This window comes from Mus musculus, chromosome 4, assembly GCF_000001635.26.
Source record: "Mus musculus strain C57BL/6J chromosome 4, GRCm38.p6 C57BL/6J".
NCBI classification, from domain to species: domain Eukaryota; kingdom Metazoa; phylum Chordata; class Mammalia; order Rodentia; family Muridae; genus Mus; species Mus musculus.
Genome location: NC_000070.6, coordinates 59,602,995 through 59,620,140, shown reverse-complemented (window position 1 = coordinate 59,620,140; position 17,146 = coordinate 59,602,995). Strand labels below are relative to the sequence as shown.

The window sequence follows — 17,146 nt, the reverse complement described above, 5'->3', positions numbered from 1 at the left end:
ACAGGAGGCTAACACATCTGGAGAGAGCAGGACAGTCAGCTAGTGCGCAAGAAAGAAGCAGAAAGAGATGAAATTGGGGCTTAGTGGTGAAAGCTCTTATTGTTCTTGCAAAAGACCTAGGATTGGGCTAGTGAGATGGCTCAGCGGTTAAGAGCACTGACTGCTCTTCCAAAGGTCCTGAGTTCAAAACCCAGCAACCACATGGTGGCTTACAACCATCTGTAATGAGACCTGACACCCTCTTCTGATGTGTCTAAAAACAACTACAGTGTACATATGATAATAAATAAATCTTTTATAAAAAAAAGACCTAGGATTCGTTCCAGCACCCACATGGTGACTCACAACCATCTGTAACTTGTTTCAGGAACCTGATGCCCTCTTCTGACCTCCATGGGTACCAAGAACACACATGGTACACATATATACAGCACTCCTAAACATAAAATTAAATAATTTTAAAAAAGAAATCTTTGGTACCGTGTTTGTCCATTAGGTCCATTGACAGGTTACAGATTGGGTGGGTTTTGAAAACATTGGCAAAGAGATTTTTTTCCCCAAGACTCTATGATGGTGTTTTATTAGGTTTGTTGTTTTTGTTTTAACTGTGGTTAGTAGCTGTCAAGTATGTTTGGTTTGAGTCATGGGTATAAAAAACAAGTGGACTATATCTTTAACCACTATAGCAGAATTTTAGCAGGGCCATTATACGTGGCATGAATTCCTGTTTGAGAAGGAAAGGGTTGAGTCAGCCAAAGGTGACAGGGCAAAACGGATTTCAAGTAACTTACATTAAGCCCCCAAATGCATGTTTGATGCAAATGTATCAAACAAAATTTTATGTCTATATGGCATGAATAAACCTGGAGAATATTACACCAAGTGAAGGAAGCCTATTAGGAAAGTGATGAAGTGTGACTCTCCACATAAGTCCAGAACAGGCAAGTCAGGAGCAAGAGGGGGTTGCATAGGACTGAAATCTTTTGTTGATGGGGGACATATACTAAAGTGCATGTCTGGGGAAGGGAGATAAAACATTCTGATCGGGGCCTGCAAGATGGCTCAGAATGTGAAGGCTTGATGAACTTAGTTCAATCCTGAGAACCCACATGGTGGAAGGTGAGAACTCACTCCCCACAAGTGGTTCCCTGACTACACACAGGATACAAAAGAAAGAAGGGATGGAGGGAGAGGAAAAGGTAAATTTTTTAAAGGTTCTATTTCATTGGGATGATGGTTGCTTAATTCTGGGGGGGGGGGGCATTGAGTGAATAAATTATATAGTGATTTATGTATTAAATAAAATTGATTTTGTTTTGTATAGTTTGATATTTGAGACAGGTCTTCCTTTATTCCTCAGGTTAGGGAATCCATTATTACCATTAGTATTCACCATTATATTGGTGGGTCAGTGCAATATGACGAGAAAAAGAAATAAAAGGCACATAGAATGGAAAAAAGATAAATTCATCTTTATTTGAAGATAACACGATTTAAAGAATCTGTTTTTAAGAAGCTGCTAAAGGTAATGAGTAGATCTGACTACTGTAGGGCATAAGGCATACTCACAAAATTAATTATATTTCTATATGTTAGTACTTGAAAGCTCAATAAAGCCAGGCATTGTGTCTCATGTCTATAATAATAGCACTAAGAAAACTGAGGCAGGAGGACTGACCCCAGTTTAAGGCCAGTTGGGTTAACCCATTTGGAAAAAAAAGAAAAGCTGAAAATTTTAAGATATCTAGAATAGTATCAATAGTATAAATGCTTATAATAAGTTAAACAAGATTTCGCCTGCAAGTATTATGCACTGAAGTTCATAAAACACAGCCAGGCAAAATAAAAGTCCTTAAAAAAAAAAAAACCGCCAGGTGGTGGTGGAGCACACCTTCAGTCAAAGCACTCAGGAGGCAGGGGCAGGCAGACCTCTGTGAGTTCGTGCCCAGCCTAGTCTACAGGGTGAGTCCCAAGCCAGTCAGGGTTACAGAAAGAAATGATACTGCAGTTCTTCACCCAACCCTCATGCAACTGTCTTTGTGGAGATAAAGTAGCTTCATTTTACATAAGAAGTTTTGTAAACAGCTAATTTTATTGCTTGATACCAATTGGTTGTTCATGATACATACTTTTCTGCAAGAAAGCAATGAATGAAATAAAGGCATAGAGAGGAAAACTTGGAAAAACCACAATATATTAGGATGTCACTTAATTAAACTTGTATGTGATTGGTTAGTTGTTTTAGTTACAGTTTCAAATCTTATAGATACAGAAATTCTACTTCTTTCTAGAACAAACTTATATGTCCTTACATGACAGTGGGGGAGACAACAGATTTCTAACTGCTGAGCTTTTTACTTCTGAGGAGAGTCAACATTGTTACTTCTTGTCCTTCATAGTCTAGAATTCATCTGGGTCATTAGCTTCTCCAATTTGATTGCTAGGGCTATGTTTCCTTTAATCTTCAACTTTCCTGACATAAATGCCATGGTTGGCTTTAATTTCCCTAAAACGAAAAATAAAGACAGTGAAAGCATTAGTGACCTAAGGAATATGCTACTTGAAGAACATGCATTCTAGGAAGAATTCCCAGAGTCACATAAATTCCAGAGCACAGAGACGTCTACACAGCACTTCATATTACTATCTAGGGAATCTCACTTCCTGACTTAGATGTCAACAATACCTTACAATACAAAAGATAACATGAGAAACAGTCAGCAGAGCCAGGTGTGGTGGCGCACGCCTTTAATCCCAGCACTCGGGAGGCAGAGGCAGGTAGATTTCTGAGTTTGAGGCCAGCCTGGTCTACAAAGTGAGTTCCAGGACAGCCAGGGCTATACAGAGAAATCCTGTCTTGAAAAAAACAAAAAACAAAACAAAACAAAAAAACCAAAAGAAACAGTCAGCAGACGGTAATGGCAAGAAGCTAAAGATGCTACATTTATACATATGCTGGTTACAGTACTAAAGAAATAGCCCCCAATAAATTCTGGTGGACAAATACTATGTTATTTAATTTCCAATCTGTTATAGTTCATTAACTCTTTAACTATTTCAAGTTTAAATTCAAGAAATCAAATGGTGTAAAATGCACAAAATATTTACAAATGATTATTAAGCTGGGCATGGCAGCATACATCTTGTAACCAACCCCAGCACTTGGGGGCTGAGTCAGGAGGATCATAAGTTCAAAGCCAGCCTGAGTTTAACAGTGACATTGTGTCAAGACAAACAACTAAGATCATTAAGTATATAGTAGTTAGGAGCTGGGGAGATGGCTCAGTGGTAAAGTACTTGCTGCACAAGTGTTAGGACCTTAGTGCAAATCCAGCCCAAGAAAAGCTGGGCACTACAGTGCACATCTGCAATTCTAGTGGTCCTACTTTGAGATGGGAAGCAGAGACAGCTTTCCACAGAAGCTTGTGGAAATTAGCATGGCATATACAGTAAGGAACAACAAAGACACCCTGTCTAAAGCTGGAAGGTGAGGAATGATACCCAAGGCTGTCTCTGACAACTAAGCATGCACAGTGGTACCTGAACATGTGTACTCATATAAACATGGAAACACATATACTAAACATTTTTATTTTTAGTATAGCATATGTAGAGATGGAGATATGGCTCAGTGGTTAAGAGGTCTTTCCAGTGGCTCATAAATGCCCATCACTCCAGTTACAGGGGATCTGATGCTTCTGGTCTCTGAGGATACTTGTACACACATGGACGCACCCACATACAGACACATACACACATATACATACACACACATACATACACACACGTACACACACACACTAACAAATTATTTTTTAAGTATAGTCTATGAACACAAAAGTTCATGTTAGCATTTTCAACCAGAGAAACATAGGTATTACAAACAGAATTATAACTATGTAATCCCAACACTTGGGAGGCAGAAGCAGGTGGATCTTTGAGTTTAAGGCCAACCTAGTCTACAGAACAAGTTCTAGGACTCTAGGACTCCAGGGCTACACAGAGAAACCCTGCAGAAAGAAAGAAAAGAAAAGGAAGGGAAGAGAAAAGAAAAGAAAGGCAGAAAGAAAGAAAGAGAGAGAGAGAGAGAGAGAGAGAGAGAGAGAGAGAGAGAGAGAGAGAAAGAAAGAAAGAAAGAAAGAAAGAAAGAAAGAAAGAAAGAAAGAAAGAGGAAAAGGGAAAGGGAAGGAAAGAAGAAAGGCAGAAAGAAAGAAGAGAAAAGAAAGGCAGAAAGAAAGAAAGAAAGGAAGGAAGAAAGAAAGGAAGAAAGAAAAGAAAGAAAGAAAGAAAAGAAAGAAAGAAAGAAAGAAAGAAAGAAAGAAGAAAAGAAAAGAAGTTGTAGCAACTAATAAACAATATTAGCCTATAGAGAAAAATACCTTCCCTTTTTCTTTTTACTATTAATTCAGTGTTAGTTCAATCTGGAGTACAAGGTTAATAGGAAAACAAGCTCAAAGAGGATAGTATAAAAAAATTATCAAAATGAGGGAGCTGGAGAAATGACTCAGTGGTTCAAAGCACTGGCTGTTCTTCCAGAGGACCTGCGTTCAATTCCCAGCATCTACATGGCAGCTCACAACTGTCTGTAACTCCAGTTCCAGGGGATCTGACATCTCCACACATACACACATGTGGTCAAAACACCAATGTCATAAAATAAAAATAATTTTAAAAAATTTACCAAAACAATATTGAGGGAAAAAAAACTTTCAAAGAAATCACAATGTAACAACATATGTACTAATCACAATGTACTAATCACAATGTAACAATATACATGTATGTACCCCTCCTCAGATAAAGTAATCTTAAACAATTTATTCTCTTTCCTTTTTCCTTAAGTGATAGAGACCTCACCTTGTTGTCCAGACTGGCCACAAATTTCTAGCTCAGCCTGTCTCAGCCCCCTAACAGAGACTGTAGGCATGTGCCATTGAGCTTGCCAACAGTTTATTTTATTACTTTCTGTTTTGCCACACAGTGACCTCTACTGGCCCAAGAGAGAGATTTGTTACTTTAGGGTTTTTGTATTTACAGTGTGTGCTTCTAGATAAATATAGAAATGGCTGTGACCTCTAAAGGAGACGTCTTAGGTGCCAAGATCTAAACTGTACCCATATAAGGAAGACATTCATAGATACAATGAAAGGAGAAAGACAGGATCTTCGCAGTCTAAAGTCCAGGTATCAAATGTGCCTCCTATGACTCATGACGTGGAGGACTCCAGCAAATGCAAGAGCACACTCACAAATCGGTAGAAAGCCCATGGTCTCAAGCTTATATATAAGGGAAAGTTAGAGCAGCCACTGAGCATGAGTGGTGGTGCCAGCTCTGAAGGGGGCAGGAAGGCTAGGTCAAGTCATCTTCAGCTCTACAGTTCTCCAGGCCAGCCTGGACTACATGAGGTCCTGTCCACTTATTAGAAGGTCAGTCAGAACAGCAGAATAACTAAGAGCAAGAGTGGCCTTCAAGATGGCTCAGTGGGTAAAGGCCTCTGCAGTGCAAGCCCAACAACCTAAGTTAGACACGCAGAACTTACGCTACAAAATTATCCTGACCTCCATCAGTTCACTGTGGCATGCACATGCTCCCCACACACAAATAATAAATTAAGCTTGGAGAATAATTATGGACACATATAGATTCATATCCTAGCCCTAACATCTACTCAATCGATATCTGATCTTGGGATTATTACTTATTTATCAGAGCATCAGTCACCACTTCTATAAAATGATGAAAATGATTTTTTGTTGTTTTTTTGGTTTTTCGAGACAGGGTTTCTCTGTGTAGCCCTGTCTGTCCTGGAACTCACTCTCTAGACCAGGCTGTCCTCGAAATCCGCCTGCCTCTGCCTCCCAAGTGCTAGGATTAAAGGCATGTGCCACCACTGTCTGGCATGAAAATAATTTTTTAAGATTTACTTACTTTTATTATATGGATATAGGTTTTTGCCTGCATATATGTCTGCACAACATGTGTATATAGTGCCTGCAAAGGCCAGAGAAGGTGATGTCAAATCCCCTAGGACTAGAGTTCGAGAGACTTGTCAGTCACAAGGATTTTGTCCTCTGAAAGAGCAGCTGGTCCTTTGAACCACTGAGCCATCTCTCTAGCCCTAGTGAAAAACATTTTATCTCAAGTTAAATCCATCATTTGTTTGTTTGTTTGTTTGTTTGGTTTTGGTTTTTCGAGACAGGGTTTCTCTGTGTAGCCCTGGCTGTCCTGGAACTCACTTTGTAGACCAGGCTGGCCTCGAACTCAGAAATCCACCTGCCTCTGCCTCCCGAGTGCTGGGATTAAAGACATGCGCCACCACGCCCGACTAGTTAAATCCATTCTTAAACCACAACAATTACACAATAGTTATTAAGTATATTTAACTTATTCAGCTTAGACACTGTCAATGCCTTTTTGTTTAGTTTATTGAGACAGGATCTTATTAGATAGCTCTGAATGACTTCAAACTCACTACATAGAGCCTTGAACTCACAAGTCAAGCCTTAGCTTCCCAAGTGCTGAGGTTATAAGCATGAACAGCAGAATGCATTTGTAATTGAAACTGTCCTTAAAATAAAATAAAAAAATCTATGATTCGTTTTTACCAAACATTTAGGCTGAGTATAGTGGTACACACCATTAATCCCAGTACTTAGGAGGCATTGATTTCTGTTAACTCAGTGCCAGTTTGGACTCCATAGCAAGAACCAGGACAGCCAGGAATATAGAGAGAGATCCTATCTCAACAAAACAAAAACAAAACCAAACATTTACTGATCATTAAATGTATAAAAAAATGCTGTTTAATCTCTAATAAGAAAATAGGGTACCCTTAAAATTATTTTGGCACTTTTAGAGATTACTGGGCAGAACATAAAATCGTGCAAAAGATTCTCTGGGATAGAGATCCCACAAAAGCAGGGTACAAGGGCACAAAAGAGTCCTGTCTTGTCTCCTTTATGGCATCTGGTGAGGCCGGAGTGAGGTACTGCTGACTTCTAGCCTCCAGTGACCACACTGAAAATACAGTACTTTAGTTCAGGCAGAATGAAGCCTACTTAGTAATCCTTGTGCATTATTTTTGTTTCCAATGTTACGTCATTATTTTCTCGGTGATGAGAAAGATCTACCTCAATTTTCCATTTATCAGATGAGGGAGAGGTGGATCAGAGGCAGCCTAAGAACAGCCTCCCAGGACCACATGCTTTTCAGCACGGCACTCTCCCACTGTTGGGAATGTTTCTGAACCTTGATTATCTAGAAAAGGAACAAGTAGAATATCCAAAATATTCTATTTGAAACAAGCAAACTAAGAGAGTTGGAAACGTACCTGAAAACATTTTGACAAAATCATCAGTGGCCATACTCATCACCACGTCTGCCCGGTCAGAGGGCTCTCCGTGTCCAACCTTCCCGCCTTTGCTCTTTAGATCAAGAAACCACGTACCACCATCTTCACCTGTACAGACAAATACGTGAAAATCTATGTCATCATTACTACAGTTGTAATTACCTCCTAACATGCTGTCCTGGCTAAAATCCTCAGGCCCCCATCAGACTCGGCACTGACTATGGTCTCAGCACTGTGCTAGGTTCTGAAGATCATTCAGTAACAAAAAGAAAAGCCAGCTTCTTCTCCAAAGAGGAAACAGAGGTTATGTGGGTGTGTTGATAGAGGGAGCAAAGCTGGAGTAGTGAAATTCACACAGAAGTTACAGCAGTGCTTAGAAGGGACTGGGACAAAGAAAATGGCTCAGTTTTATCAGGTGCAACACTTCAGTTTGGAGACGGACAGTGAAGAAGAAAACAGAGGCTATTAAAGAGGAAGCCAAGAAAAGCAGGCATTTCCAGAAGGAAGAAGTGCCCAAGCACCTTGGATCCTACTGAGGAGATGAAGGGAGGGCTGACAAACCCAGTGGTGCACAGCCCTCATCTAGGACCATTGTGAAAACAACCCCTGGGGAACAAAGGAAACCAGAAGGGAGAAAACTATGTTCAATAGAGCGGGCTTCAGATAAAAGTAAGTGTGGTTCTGAAAGAAAAAGACAGAGGAGATGCATCTATAACTCGGATAGTGCTAGTGTCTCCCATGACCTACTTCACTGTCAATGTCTGTCAGATCACCCCTGACTGACTGGATCAAACTGGACATGTGAGGAAGGGGCTATATGTAGCTAATCAAGCTTGGGAGGTACTGCCGGGAGCTAAGCTCCATCCACTTGGGAGGAAGAGGTGGGCCTGTGATGGCCGACTGATGGACTTCTGATGGCAGGAAGCTGAAGTCATTTCTACCTGCAGGTTTCTGAAAATAATCTGCTGTGGAAAATGAGGCAGTAAGCTAACAAAAGAGTCTAAGTTGCTGCTTAGCCCTATTTGAAGAGGAACCCACCAGTTCAGCTGATATTACTGCTTTGATTTTTGTCTAACAAGATTTGATAGTCTTGATGCAGCTCTGGGGAAACCAGGCAGTTTGTGTCATCCAGAACTAAGTCTTGAACAGAGAGGTCACAGCATAAGCACGGAGGGTTCAGCAAGTTTGGGACATTGCAAAAATAAAGACTGAAGCAACAGACCATGAGCTCAAAAACAAAAAGGAAGAAGGGAAGATTACAGTTAGGCAGAAAACAGCATAGAGGAGGAGAAAGTTTGCATATAACAGAACTAAGTAGTTCTTAAAACTACCATTAGTCTATGTTACTTTTATTATATAGAAAAACATTAGGAGTTTGTATTGGTTTGGTTTTTTGAGACAGGGTATCTCTACATAGCTCTGGCTACTCATTCTATAGACCAGGCTGACCTCAAACTCAGAGATTTATCTGTCTCTGCTGACCCTTCCCCCCTGCACCAGGAAATGCTAAGATTAAAGCAGTGCATGACCACACCCAGCTCATATGTAGAGGTTTTAGACTGAATTCATACTAACCTAACTCAAAGATAAAATTGGAAAGCTACCCACAACTGATAAATTATTGTATTTTACCTGTACATTACCTATCCATCTATGTAGGATTTCTTCTCTATTATATATACCAAGGAGTTATTTAACACTGAAAGTATATGCTGTGACAATGTATTCTACACATTTTCACATAAACAAATCTTAACTCCGAAACTAGAAATTGATAGTTACTTGCTGTTTTTGAGTATCTATATTCAATAGTCTAGATACAGCTACCTATCTAGGTACCAAAGGCTGGTTTTCTTCCAACAAAAATGTTCTCCTGTTTCCTAAAATCTCCATATAATGGGACATAGTCTTCACCTGAGAGTTCAAACTGATAGACAGCTTGTGTCGCTCTAACAACTTCATCACTGAGAGAGTCCTTAACAATTCTAAATGTTTCTTCCACAGCTCCAAAATGTGGTTTTTGTGGTAGCATTGACTGCACAAATGGCTGTGGCTGTTGCCGTGGCCGTGGCTGCTGCTGCAGCTGTGGCTGTTCCCGTTGCTGTGGCTGCTCCTGCAGCTGTGGCTTCTCCTGCAGCTGTGGCTGCTCCTGCAGCTGTGGCTTCTCCTGCAGCTGTGGCTTCTCCTGCAGCTGTGGCTGCTCCTGCAGCTGTGGCTGCTTCTGTAGCTGTGACTCCTCCTGCAGCTGCAGCTTCTCTTCTTTCACTTCTGGCACAGAGTCTGTAAAATATAATTTACATAAAGAGCCTTAAAGTTTTGGCAGTATAAGCCCAAATGCTTTTAAATGCATTAAATGGCATCTAAAAGCATAAATATAACTTATGGGGAAAGCCGCCAACCATGTCAGCTGTGGCTGTGAATGCTAAAAAGCTATCTCTCCTAAGTTAAAGGTTGGCTTTTTAAATAGGTTACAAACACACAAACCAAACAAAGTCACTCCTAAACAATACAATGTTTACACAAAGTAGCTACAATTAGAGGAATATTAATCACCTATTTGGATGGCCCATCTGAGTTATAAAACCCAATGAGAAAAAAAAAAGACACCTTGGTAAGAAAGACAGAGATCTCCAAACTTGGCTTGAATTAGTAGCCAAGTAAATATTATTTTTGTCTGTAAGTAAAATGTATTCACCTAATAATCCTTCCCTCATATCATGAACCTAAATTCCATCTCCGAATCCTATAGTTGACAGTAGAGAACTATCTCCCAAGTTTCCTACATCCACATGTGTGCCATACAATATGCATACATACATGTGCATGCTTGTATGTGTTTCTGCTCATGCATGCATGCATATACACACACCAACAAATAATTTCTAATGTATTGAAATAGGGCTGCTGATTCAGCACATTATAACATTTGCCTAGAATGTATAAGGCCTTGGCTTTAATCTCTACCACAGGACACACACACAAAAGCATGTGCATACATATGTACACACATACACACTACCCAGGCCCACCTATAATCTACTGTATGAATCTAGGAAGTAACTCTATGGCACACAGATTAAGCACAGTAAACATCGGCCGCTTGTGCTTTGACTCATGAAAGATCTCAAGCCAGGAGCAGCTCAACCTAATTTTAAAAGGCACTAGCATATTTAAGGCTCTGGATTAGAGTTTGGGCTTATCCTTCTGTTTGATAGAAGCTGCTTTTCAAGAATGACTCCATATTAGTCTTCCTTCTCTTCTTTTTAAATCCAAGCTCAAAGCCTATAGTTCCCAAAGGAAAGGAGCAGACAGCAGATGAGGAGGGCTGGGGATGGAAGAAGTCTACTGGAGAGAGTCAGGATGGGAGAGCCTATGGGAAATGAGCCCTGTGCTGAACCTATAGTGAGGGAAGGAATTCTCTGCTGGTGCTTCACGGAAAGTACATGCCCACAGCTAGGCTCAAAAGCACCTGTATCGTAAGTCCCTTCTGGTCTCAGCAGGCACTGGGCAGACATGTGGCTTGTATATGTGCAGGTAGGTAAAAACATACACATAAATGGAAAAGGCAAGGAGAGACATTTTCTTAGCAGACATGAAGATGGGCCTATGATAGGCTTGTACTATGGTCCTAGCTGAGAACCAGCAGAGAAAAGGATTCCATCAGCTGGGCAGAGTGGAGCAAAGGCAGTAAATCTATCCCTGCCATTTCATCACACTAGCCCCAGGGTATCGCCTGTAGGAGAACAGATTAACAAGAGCCTGATTCTGTGAAAACAGCTTCACACGGAACAGGACTAAATTATCCTGGAAAACAAACCAAAGTCTATTTACACAAGCAGTTTACTATAAAACTCAAAAATTCTTTCACATGCTAGTGAGCACCCCACTATGGAGGATGAGGTGCTGCATCAGGCATGGGGCATACAGGGCTGTCTGGCACCTTCCTCTGATTTTGTTGTGAACTTGAAGCTGCTCTGAAGCCTCAGTCTTACACTCTGTGAAATGGGTGCTTGGAAAGCATGCTGGCTTAGGTAGGAGAGGATGATGTACAAAAGCAAGTCTGAAGGCAGACACCTGAGAGACAAAGCACAACTGCAACCCTGGTGGTTGTTGTTTTGTTTCTTGTTTTTTAGGACAGGGTTTCTCTGTGTAGCCCTGGCTGTCTTAGAACTAACTCTGTAGACCAGTCTGGCCTTGAACTCAAAGACCCATCTGTGTCTGCCTCCCGGGTTCTGTAAAGGTGTACACCACCACCACCACCACCACCACCAGCTGTTGACACTGTTCTTGACATACACAGCTGACCAGAATAAAACTAGAGAATCTTGTCAGATTATTCTCTATAATACTGAGGACAAACTTGACAAGGTTTCCACAAATACAGAAGAAAATGCCTTTTATCAACTAAAATGTCCTTTTATCAACTAATTTTTTTAACTTCTTCAAAAATTTAGGTAAGTCATTGTACTGGCTAGTTTTGTGTCAACTTGACACAGCTGGAGTTATCACAGAGAAAGGAGCTTCAGTTGAGGAAATGCCTCCACGAGATCCAGCTGTAGGGCATTTTCTCAATTAGAGATCAAGGGGGAAAGGCCCCTTGTGGGTGGGACCATCTCTGGGCTGGCAGTCTTGGGTTCTATAAGAGAGCAGGCTGAGCAAGCCAGGGAAGCGAGCCAGTAAAGAACATCCCTCCATGGCTTCTGCCATCAGCTCCTGCTTCCTGCCCTGCTTAAGTTCCAGTCCTGACTTCCTTTGATGATGAACAGCAGTGTGGAAGCATAAGCTGAATAAACCCTTTCCTCCCCAACTTGCTTCTTGGTCATGATGTTTGTGCAGGAATAGAAACCCTGACTAAGACAATCATAGACACAGAAAAGTTATGATTAATCTGGAAATAAAGTTTGTCTGAAAGCACCAAGGTTCTACAGATATCAAAGACACAGAGAAAAATTTGTTCCTAAAATCATTTATTACAAAATGTTTCATGTAATGTGTTTCAGTAAACTACAGGTGTTATTTTAAATAGATCACAAAGATTAAAATGTAACAACACACACACACACACACACACACCAATTCAAGGCCCCTTGTCTCTGAGTTACAAATAAAAAAAATGGAGTATGCTCAATACCTCCTTTGAAATTAATCCCCTTGATAACATAGTTGCACAGTACAAACTGTGAAAACAGTGCTAGATAGATTCTAATATGACACATCTTCCTCCAAATATCAACATGAAATATCTAAAGACAGCTGTCAAGGAAAAAAGATAAAACTTGGGACAGCTACAAAAATAAAACATCTTTTTTTAGAATTAACTGAGAATTTTACATAATGTGTGCAAGTTCCAGAATAGTTTAGAACAGTGTTTCTCAACTTGTAGGTCAAGACTCTTTGGGGGGGGGGTGAGTGTCAAACAACCGTTTTGCAGGGGTCACATATAGATATCCACATATGAGATATTTACATTATAATTTATAACAGTAGCAAAATTACAGTTATGAGGTAGAAACAAAGTAATTTTATGGTTGGAGTTCACCACAACATAAAGAACTGTATTAAAGGGTGATAGCATTATGAAGGGTAGGAACCACTGGTTTTGAGGCAGAGGACAAAAATATTGTTATAACATTAATTCTATGTTTTACAAGAAACAGTAAGATAGTGTTTGTATTTTCTTATTTAAAATATGATTTACCTAGACATGGTGGTACATGCCTTTAATCCCAGCACTTAGAAAGCAGAGACAAGTGGATCTCTAGGAGTTTAAAGCCAGCCAAGGTTACATAGTGAAACTCTGTTCCTAAATAAATAAATAAATAAATAAGCAAGCTCTAGAATCTTGGTGCTGGAGAGATGGCTCAGCAGTTAAGAACACTGGATATTTTCCCAGAGGACCCTGGTTAAATTTCTAGCATCCACATGACAGCTCACAACCATCTCTAACTCTAGTCCACTTGGGAATCCAAAACCTTCTTTGGCTTCTGCACCACCGGGCATGGTTATGGTACAGAGACATAAATGTAGGCAAAATCCCCATACACATAAAAAGAAGGAGTAATGCCAGGCAGTGGTGGCACACGCCTTTAATCCCAGCACTTGGGAGGCAGAGGCAGGCGGATTTCTGAGTTCCAGGCCAACCTGGTTTACAGAGTGAGTTCCAGGACAGCCAAGGCTATACAGAGAAACCCTGTTTCAAAAAAAAAAAAAAGAGAGAGTAAAATAAAATATGCTCTAGATTCTTACCATTTGATTCTTTCTCCTCCATAACTGCATCTGGGTGTTCATCTAAGAAGAAATCCGGTAACAAGGGATGACCTGAAAATTAACCCCCAAATAATCAAATTATAATAATTACAGAATAAATTATTCTAAAAATATTTTTAAATACAATTTTTATTTATAAAAACAAAATATTTTTTAAAAATAAACATTTGTATTATTTATTTTTTATTAATCATCCCTGTCATACATCTTAAATGATATCCTCCTTCCCGGTTACCCCTTGTGATGGTTTGTATATCCTTGGACCAGGGAGAGGCACCATCTGAAGGTGTGGCCTTGTTGGAATAGGTGTGACCTCATTGGAATGGGTGTGTCACTGTGGGTGTGGGTATAAGATCCTCACCCTAGTTGCCTGGAAGTCAGTCTTCCACTAGCAGCCTTTGGATGAAGACATAGAACTCTCAGCTCATCCTGCACCATGCCTGCCTGGATACTGCCATGCTCCCACCTTGATGATAATGGACTGAACCTCTGAACCTGTAAGCCAGCCCCAATTAAATGTTGTTTTTTATAAGACTTGCCTTGGTCATGGTGTCTGTTCACAGCAGTAAAACCTTAACTAAGGCACCCCTCCACAACCCCTATCTCATCTGCCCTCTTCCCCCCTCCCCTTTGCTTGTATGAGGGTGCTTCCCCCATCCACCTACCCACTCACTCCCGCCCCACCGCTCCAGCATCCCCCTATGCTGGAGCATCAGATCTCCACAGGACCAAGGGTCTCCCCTCCCACTGATGTCAGACAAAGCAATCCTCTCCTACATATGTATCTGGAGCCATAGATCCCTCTCTGTATACTCCTTGGTTGGTGGTGTAGTCCCTGGGAGCACTGGGTGGTCCGGACAGCTGACATCATTCTTCCAATTGGGTTTCAATCCCCCTTTACTCCTCCAGTCCTTCCACCAGCTCCCCCACCAGGGTCACCAAGCCTTTCAATAAAATTCATTTCTCTTTTAGAAACTTCTTTTGTGTTTATGGAAAGGGCCCCTAGGCAACTGTTAAAACTATTTGATCTAATATATTCATTTATTTTTTATGTAGATCAGTTACCTCTTCCCTTATGACAGATTTCATCATAAGATCTAATTTTGTTTAATTTTGTTTTCTGACAAAGCCTCACTAGTTCTGCCTAGCCTAGAACTCTCTATATAGATCAGGAAACTTGCAGCAATCCACCTGCCTCTTACCTCCTAAGCACTGGTATTACAAATCCACGTGACTATGACCAGATATCTATCTGTATTCAGGAATATATATGGCTGTGTGTCTACATGTATGTGTGGCTGTGCACACCCTGTGTCTGTGTTTGTAGAGGCTGGGAGACATCAGGCGTCCTCCTCTATCGTTAGTCTGTCCACCTTAGTCTCTCACAGAGTCTCTCACTGAATCTGGAGCTCACCAATTCAGTTAGATTGATGACTCAGCAAGTCTCTGCCTCCCCGGCTTCCTGGCTCTCTGGGATTAGAAATATGCAAAACATACTCAGCTTTTTTACATGGAGGCTAAATATCCAAACTCAAGTCTTCATGACTGTGCTGCAGGCATTTTGCATATTAAACCATCTCCCCAGACCCCTGAAGGTCTACTTTCTTTTCCTTTTAGTTTTTTGGGACATATTCTTACTGTGTAGGCCAGGCTGGCCTTAAGATCATTCACTGCCTCCTAAGTGCTGGAATTAAAGACACATACCACTGTCCAGGCTGGAGATCTGAGTTTTACAAACTAAACTGTCTCCTCTTCATTGCACTGTCCATTCAATTGTAGTTCTTTATTGTTTTCTAGGCACCGTCTGATGAAGAGGCTGCTTTTCTCCACTCCTAATTTTCACAACCTTTGTCAAAAAGTAGGCAACTGCAGCTATGAGGGATTATCCTGGGCCCCTCAATTCTAGCCTACAGGCCCTCATGTCAGCTTTTGTGCCAGAGCCATGATGGACAAGTGTTGTAGCACCTCCAGCATTGTTCTGCTCTTTGGGGTCTTTGTGCTTCCCTATGAACTGTGGTGCTGTACAGAGTGATGGGGCATGGAGTGGGCAATAACAACACGAGGAACAAACTGTGTGAAAACACCATATTTAAGTCATTACTTTTTATGTCACTGATGTTATTGTTGTTGCTGTTGTTCTTGTTTTGGTTTTTGGAGACAGGATCATTCTACATAGCCCTGGATGTCCTGGAACTCACTATACAGATCAGGCTGGGCTCAAGTTCACAGAGATCCACCTGCCTCTGCCTCCTGAGTGCTAGGATTAAAGGTATGTGCCACCACATCTGGCTGTATATTTATTTTTTTAAACTCTGTCACGTTGCTCGTTAGCCTTCTAGCTAAGATTGACTATAAAATAAAACAAGTAAAAGTTGTTATGTAAAGCTATTATTTATAATCCCAGGAGCCTGTGTCCTTATCCTCCTTATGACCCCATGATCCTACATCCCTCCAACATGCTAAAGATTAGTGTCCCCTTGACCCTGACAGCAGGAGCCCTGATTAAGGTCTTGCTTCTGAGTATCCATGTGTTTGAATATTTTCTCCCTTTCTCTGTCTGCCATCATGAGAACTGAGCAGTTATTTTATTTCACCGGGCTTTTTTTCAGCTAAAGTTGTGATTAGAGAGTAAGCTAACTATCCAAATATTATCTTAATATTAACTGACAGCTGTAAGACATGTACATGAAGGATCTGAGGGTTACAGAGCCTTCAGAACTGTAGGTTACCCTCCCCCACCTAGGGATAGAGTAAACTAATTTTCATTATATCCCCAAATCATAGCACCTCATTATATTTAGCTCTTGACCCTTGGCAGGATTTTGGGGGAAGGAGACAGGATCTTGAGATATCACTGAAGCTGGCCTCAAACTTGCGTTCCTCCTGCTTCCACCCCAAGTGCTAAGATTGCCAGCCACAAATTTAAAAATCTATATATAATAACATCATATCTCAAAGCCTAAGATGAGCCATGTGTGGTGCTACACACCTGCAGCGCAGAGCTAAGGAAGCACAGCAGGAGGACCATGCGTTCACCAAACTACTACATAGTGAGACCCTGACTCAGAAAGCCAAGAGCTGGAAGGACAGCTTCAGGGTACAAGTGTGTGCTTGCTAGCATGTGCAAGGCTAGAGGTGGGCCCAGAACAACACCCACTGACACAAAAGCCCCAAAGGAATTATTACAGTGTTCCAAATCCAAAGGTCCCGAGTACGTCTCATTTGGGTTCTCCCACATATCCTACCCACAGGCACAGTCATGGAACAGCTCTGAACTTGTTTTACAACTTGCAAATATTAACTGTTGAATATTGCATATGCCAGGTACTCTGACTAATAAATTATATATATTTTTTGCACAAAGTTCTGAAATCCTGTATAGAAAAAAAATGATTTTCTTATTTTAATGATATGGAAATTGGGGCTCGCACGCTGAACACCTCCGACCTGGTGAGAGGCAGAGCTGCAATCTCAGTCTGAGCTGACCTGCCAAATGTCTTCTACATATGTTATTTCTAGACATTTATT

The 17,146-nt window shown here is 40.9% G+C and overlaps 1 protein-coding gene across 4 annotated transcripts in view; it reads right to left on the bottom strand.

The window, feature by feature from the left end:
* Positions 1-1,446: 1,446 nt before the first annotated feature.
* The window catches only part of Hsdl2 (hydroxysteroid dehydrogenase like 2), a 37,178-nt gene continuing 21,478 nt past the window's right edge, over positions 1,447-17,146 (bottom strand). For 2 of the 4 annotated variants that reach the window (NM_001301367.1, NM_024255.3), the window contains 4 exons: positions 13,598-13,669; positions 9,266-9,631; positions 7,331-7,459; positions 1,447-2,506 (listed from right to left, as the gene is read on the bottom strand). In NM_001301367.1, the coding sequence (NP_001288296.1) occupies positions 2,394-2,506; positions 7,331-7,459; positions 9,266-9,631; positions 13,598-13,669 (680 nt within the window). In that variant the 3' untranslated portion in view covers positions 1,447-2,393. Of the gene's footprint in view, positions 2,507-6,632; positions 6,738-7,330; positions 7,460-9,265; positions 9,632-13,597; positions 13,670-17,146 lie in introns of those variants that run through there. The other 2 variants (XM_006538277.3, XM_017320391.2) reach the window with 2 other exon arrangements.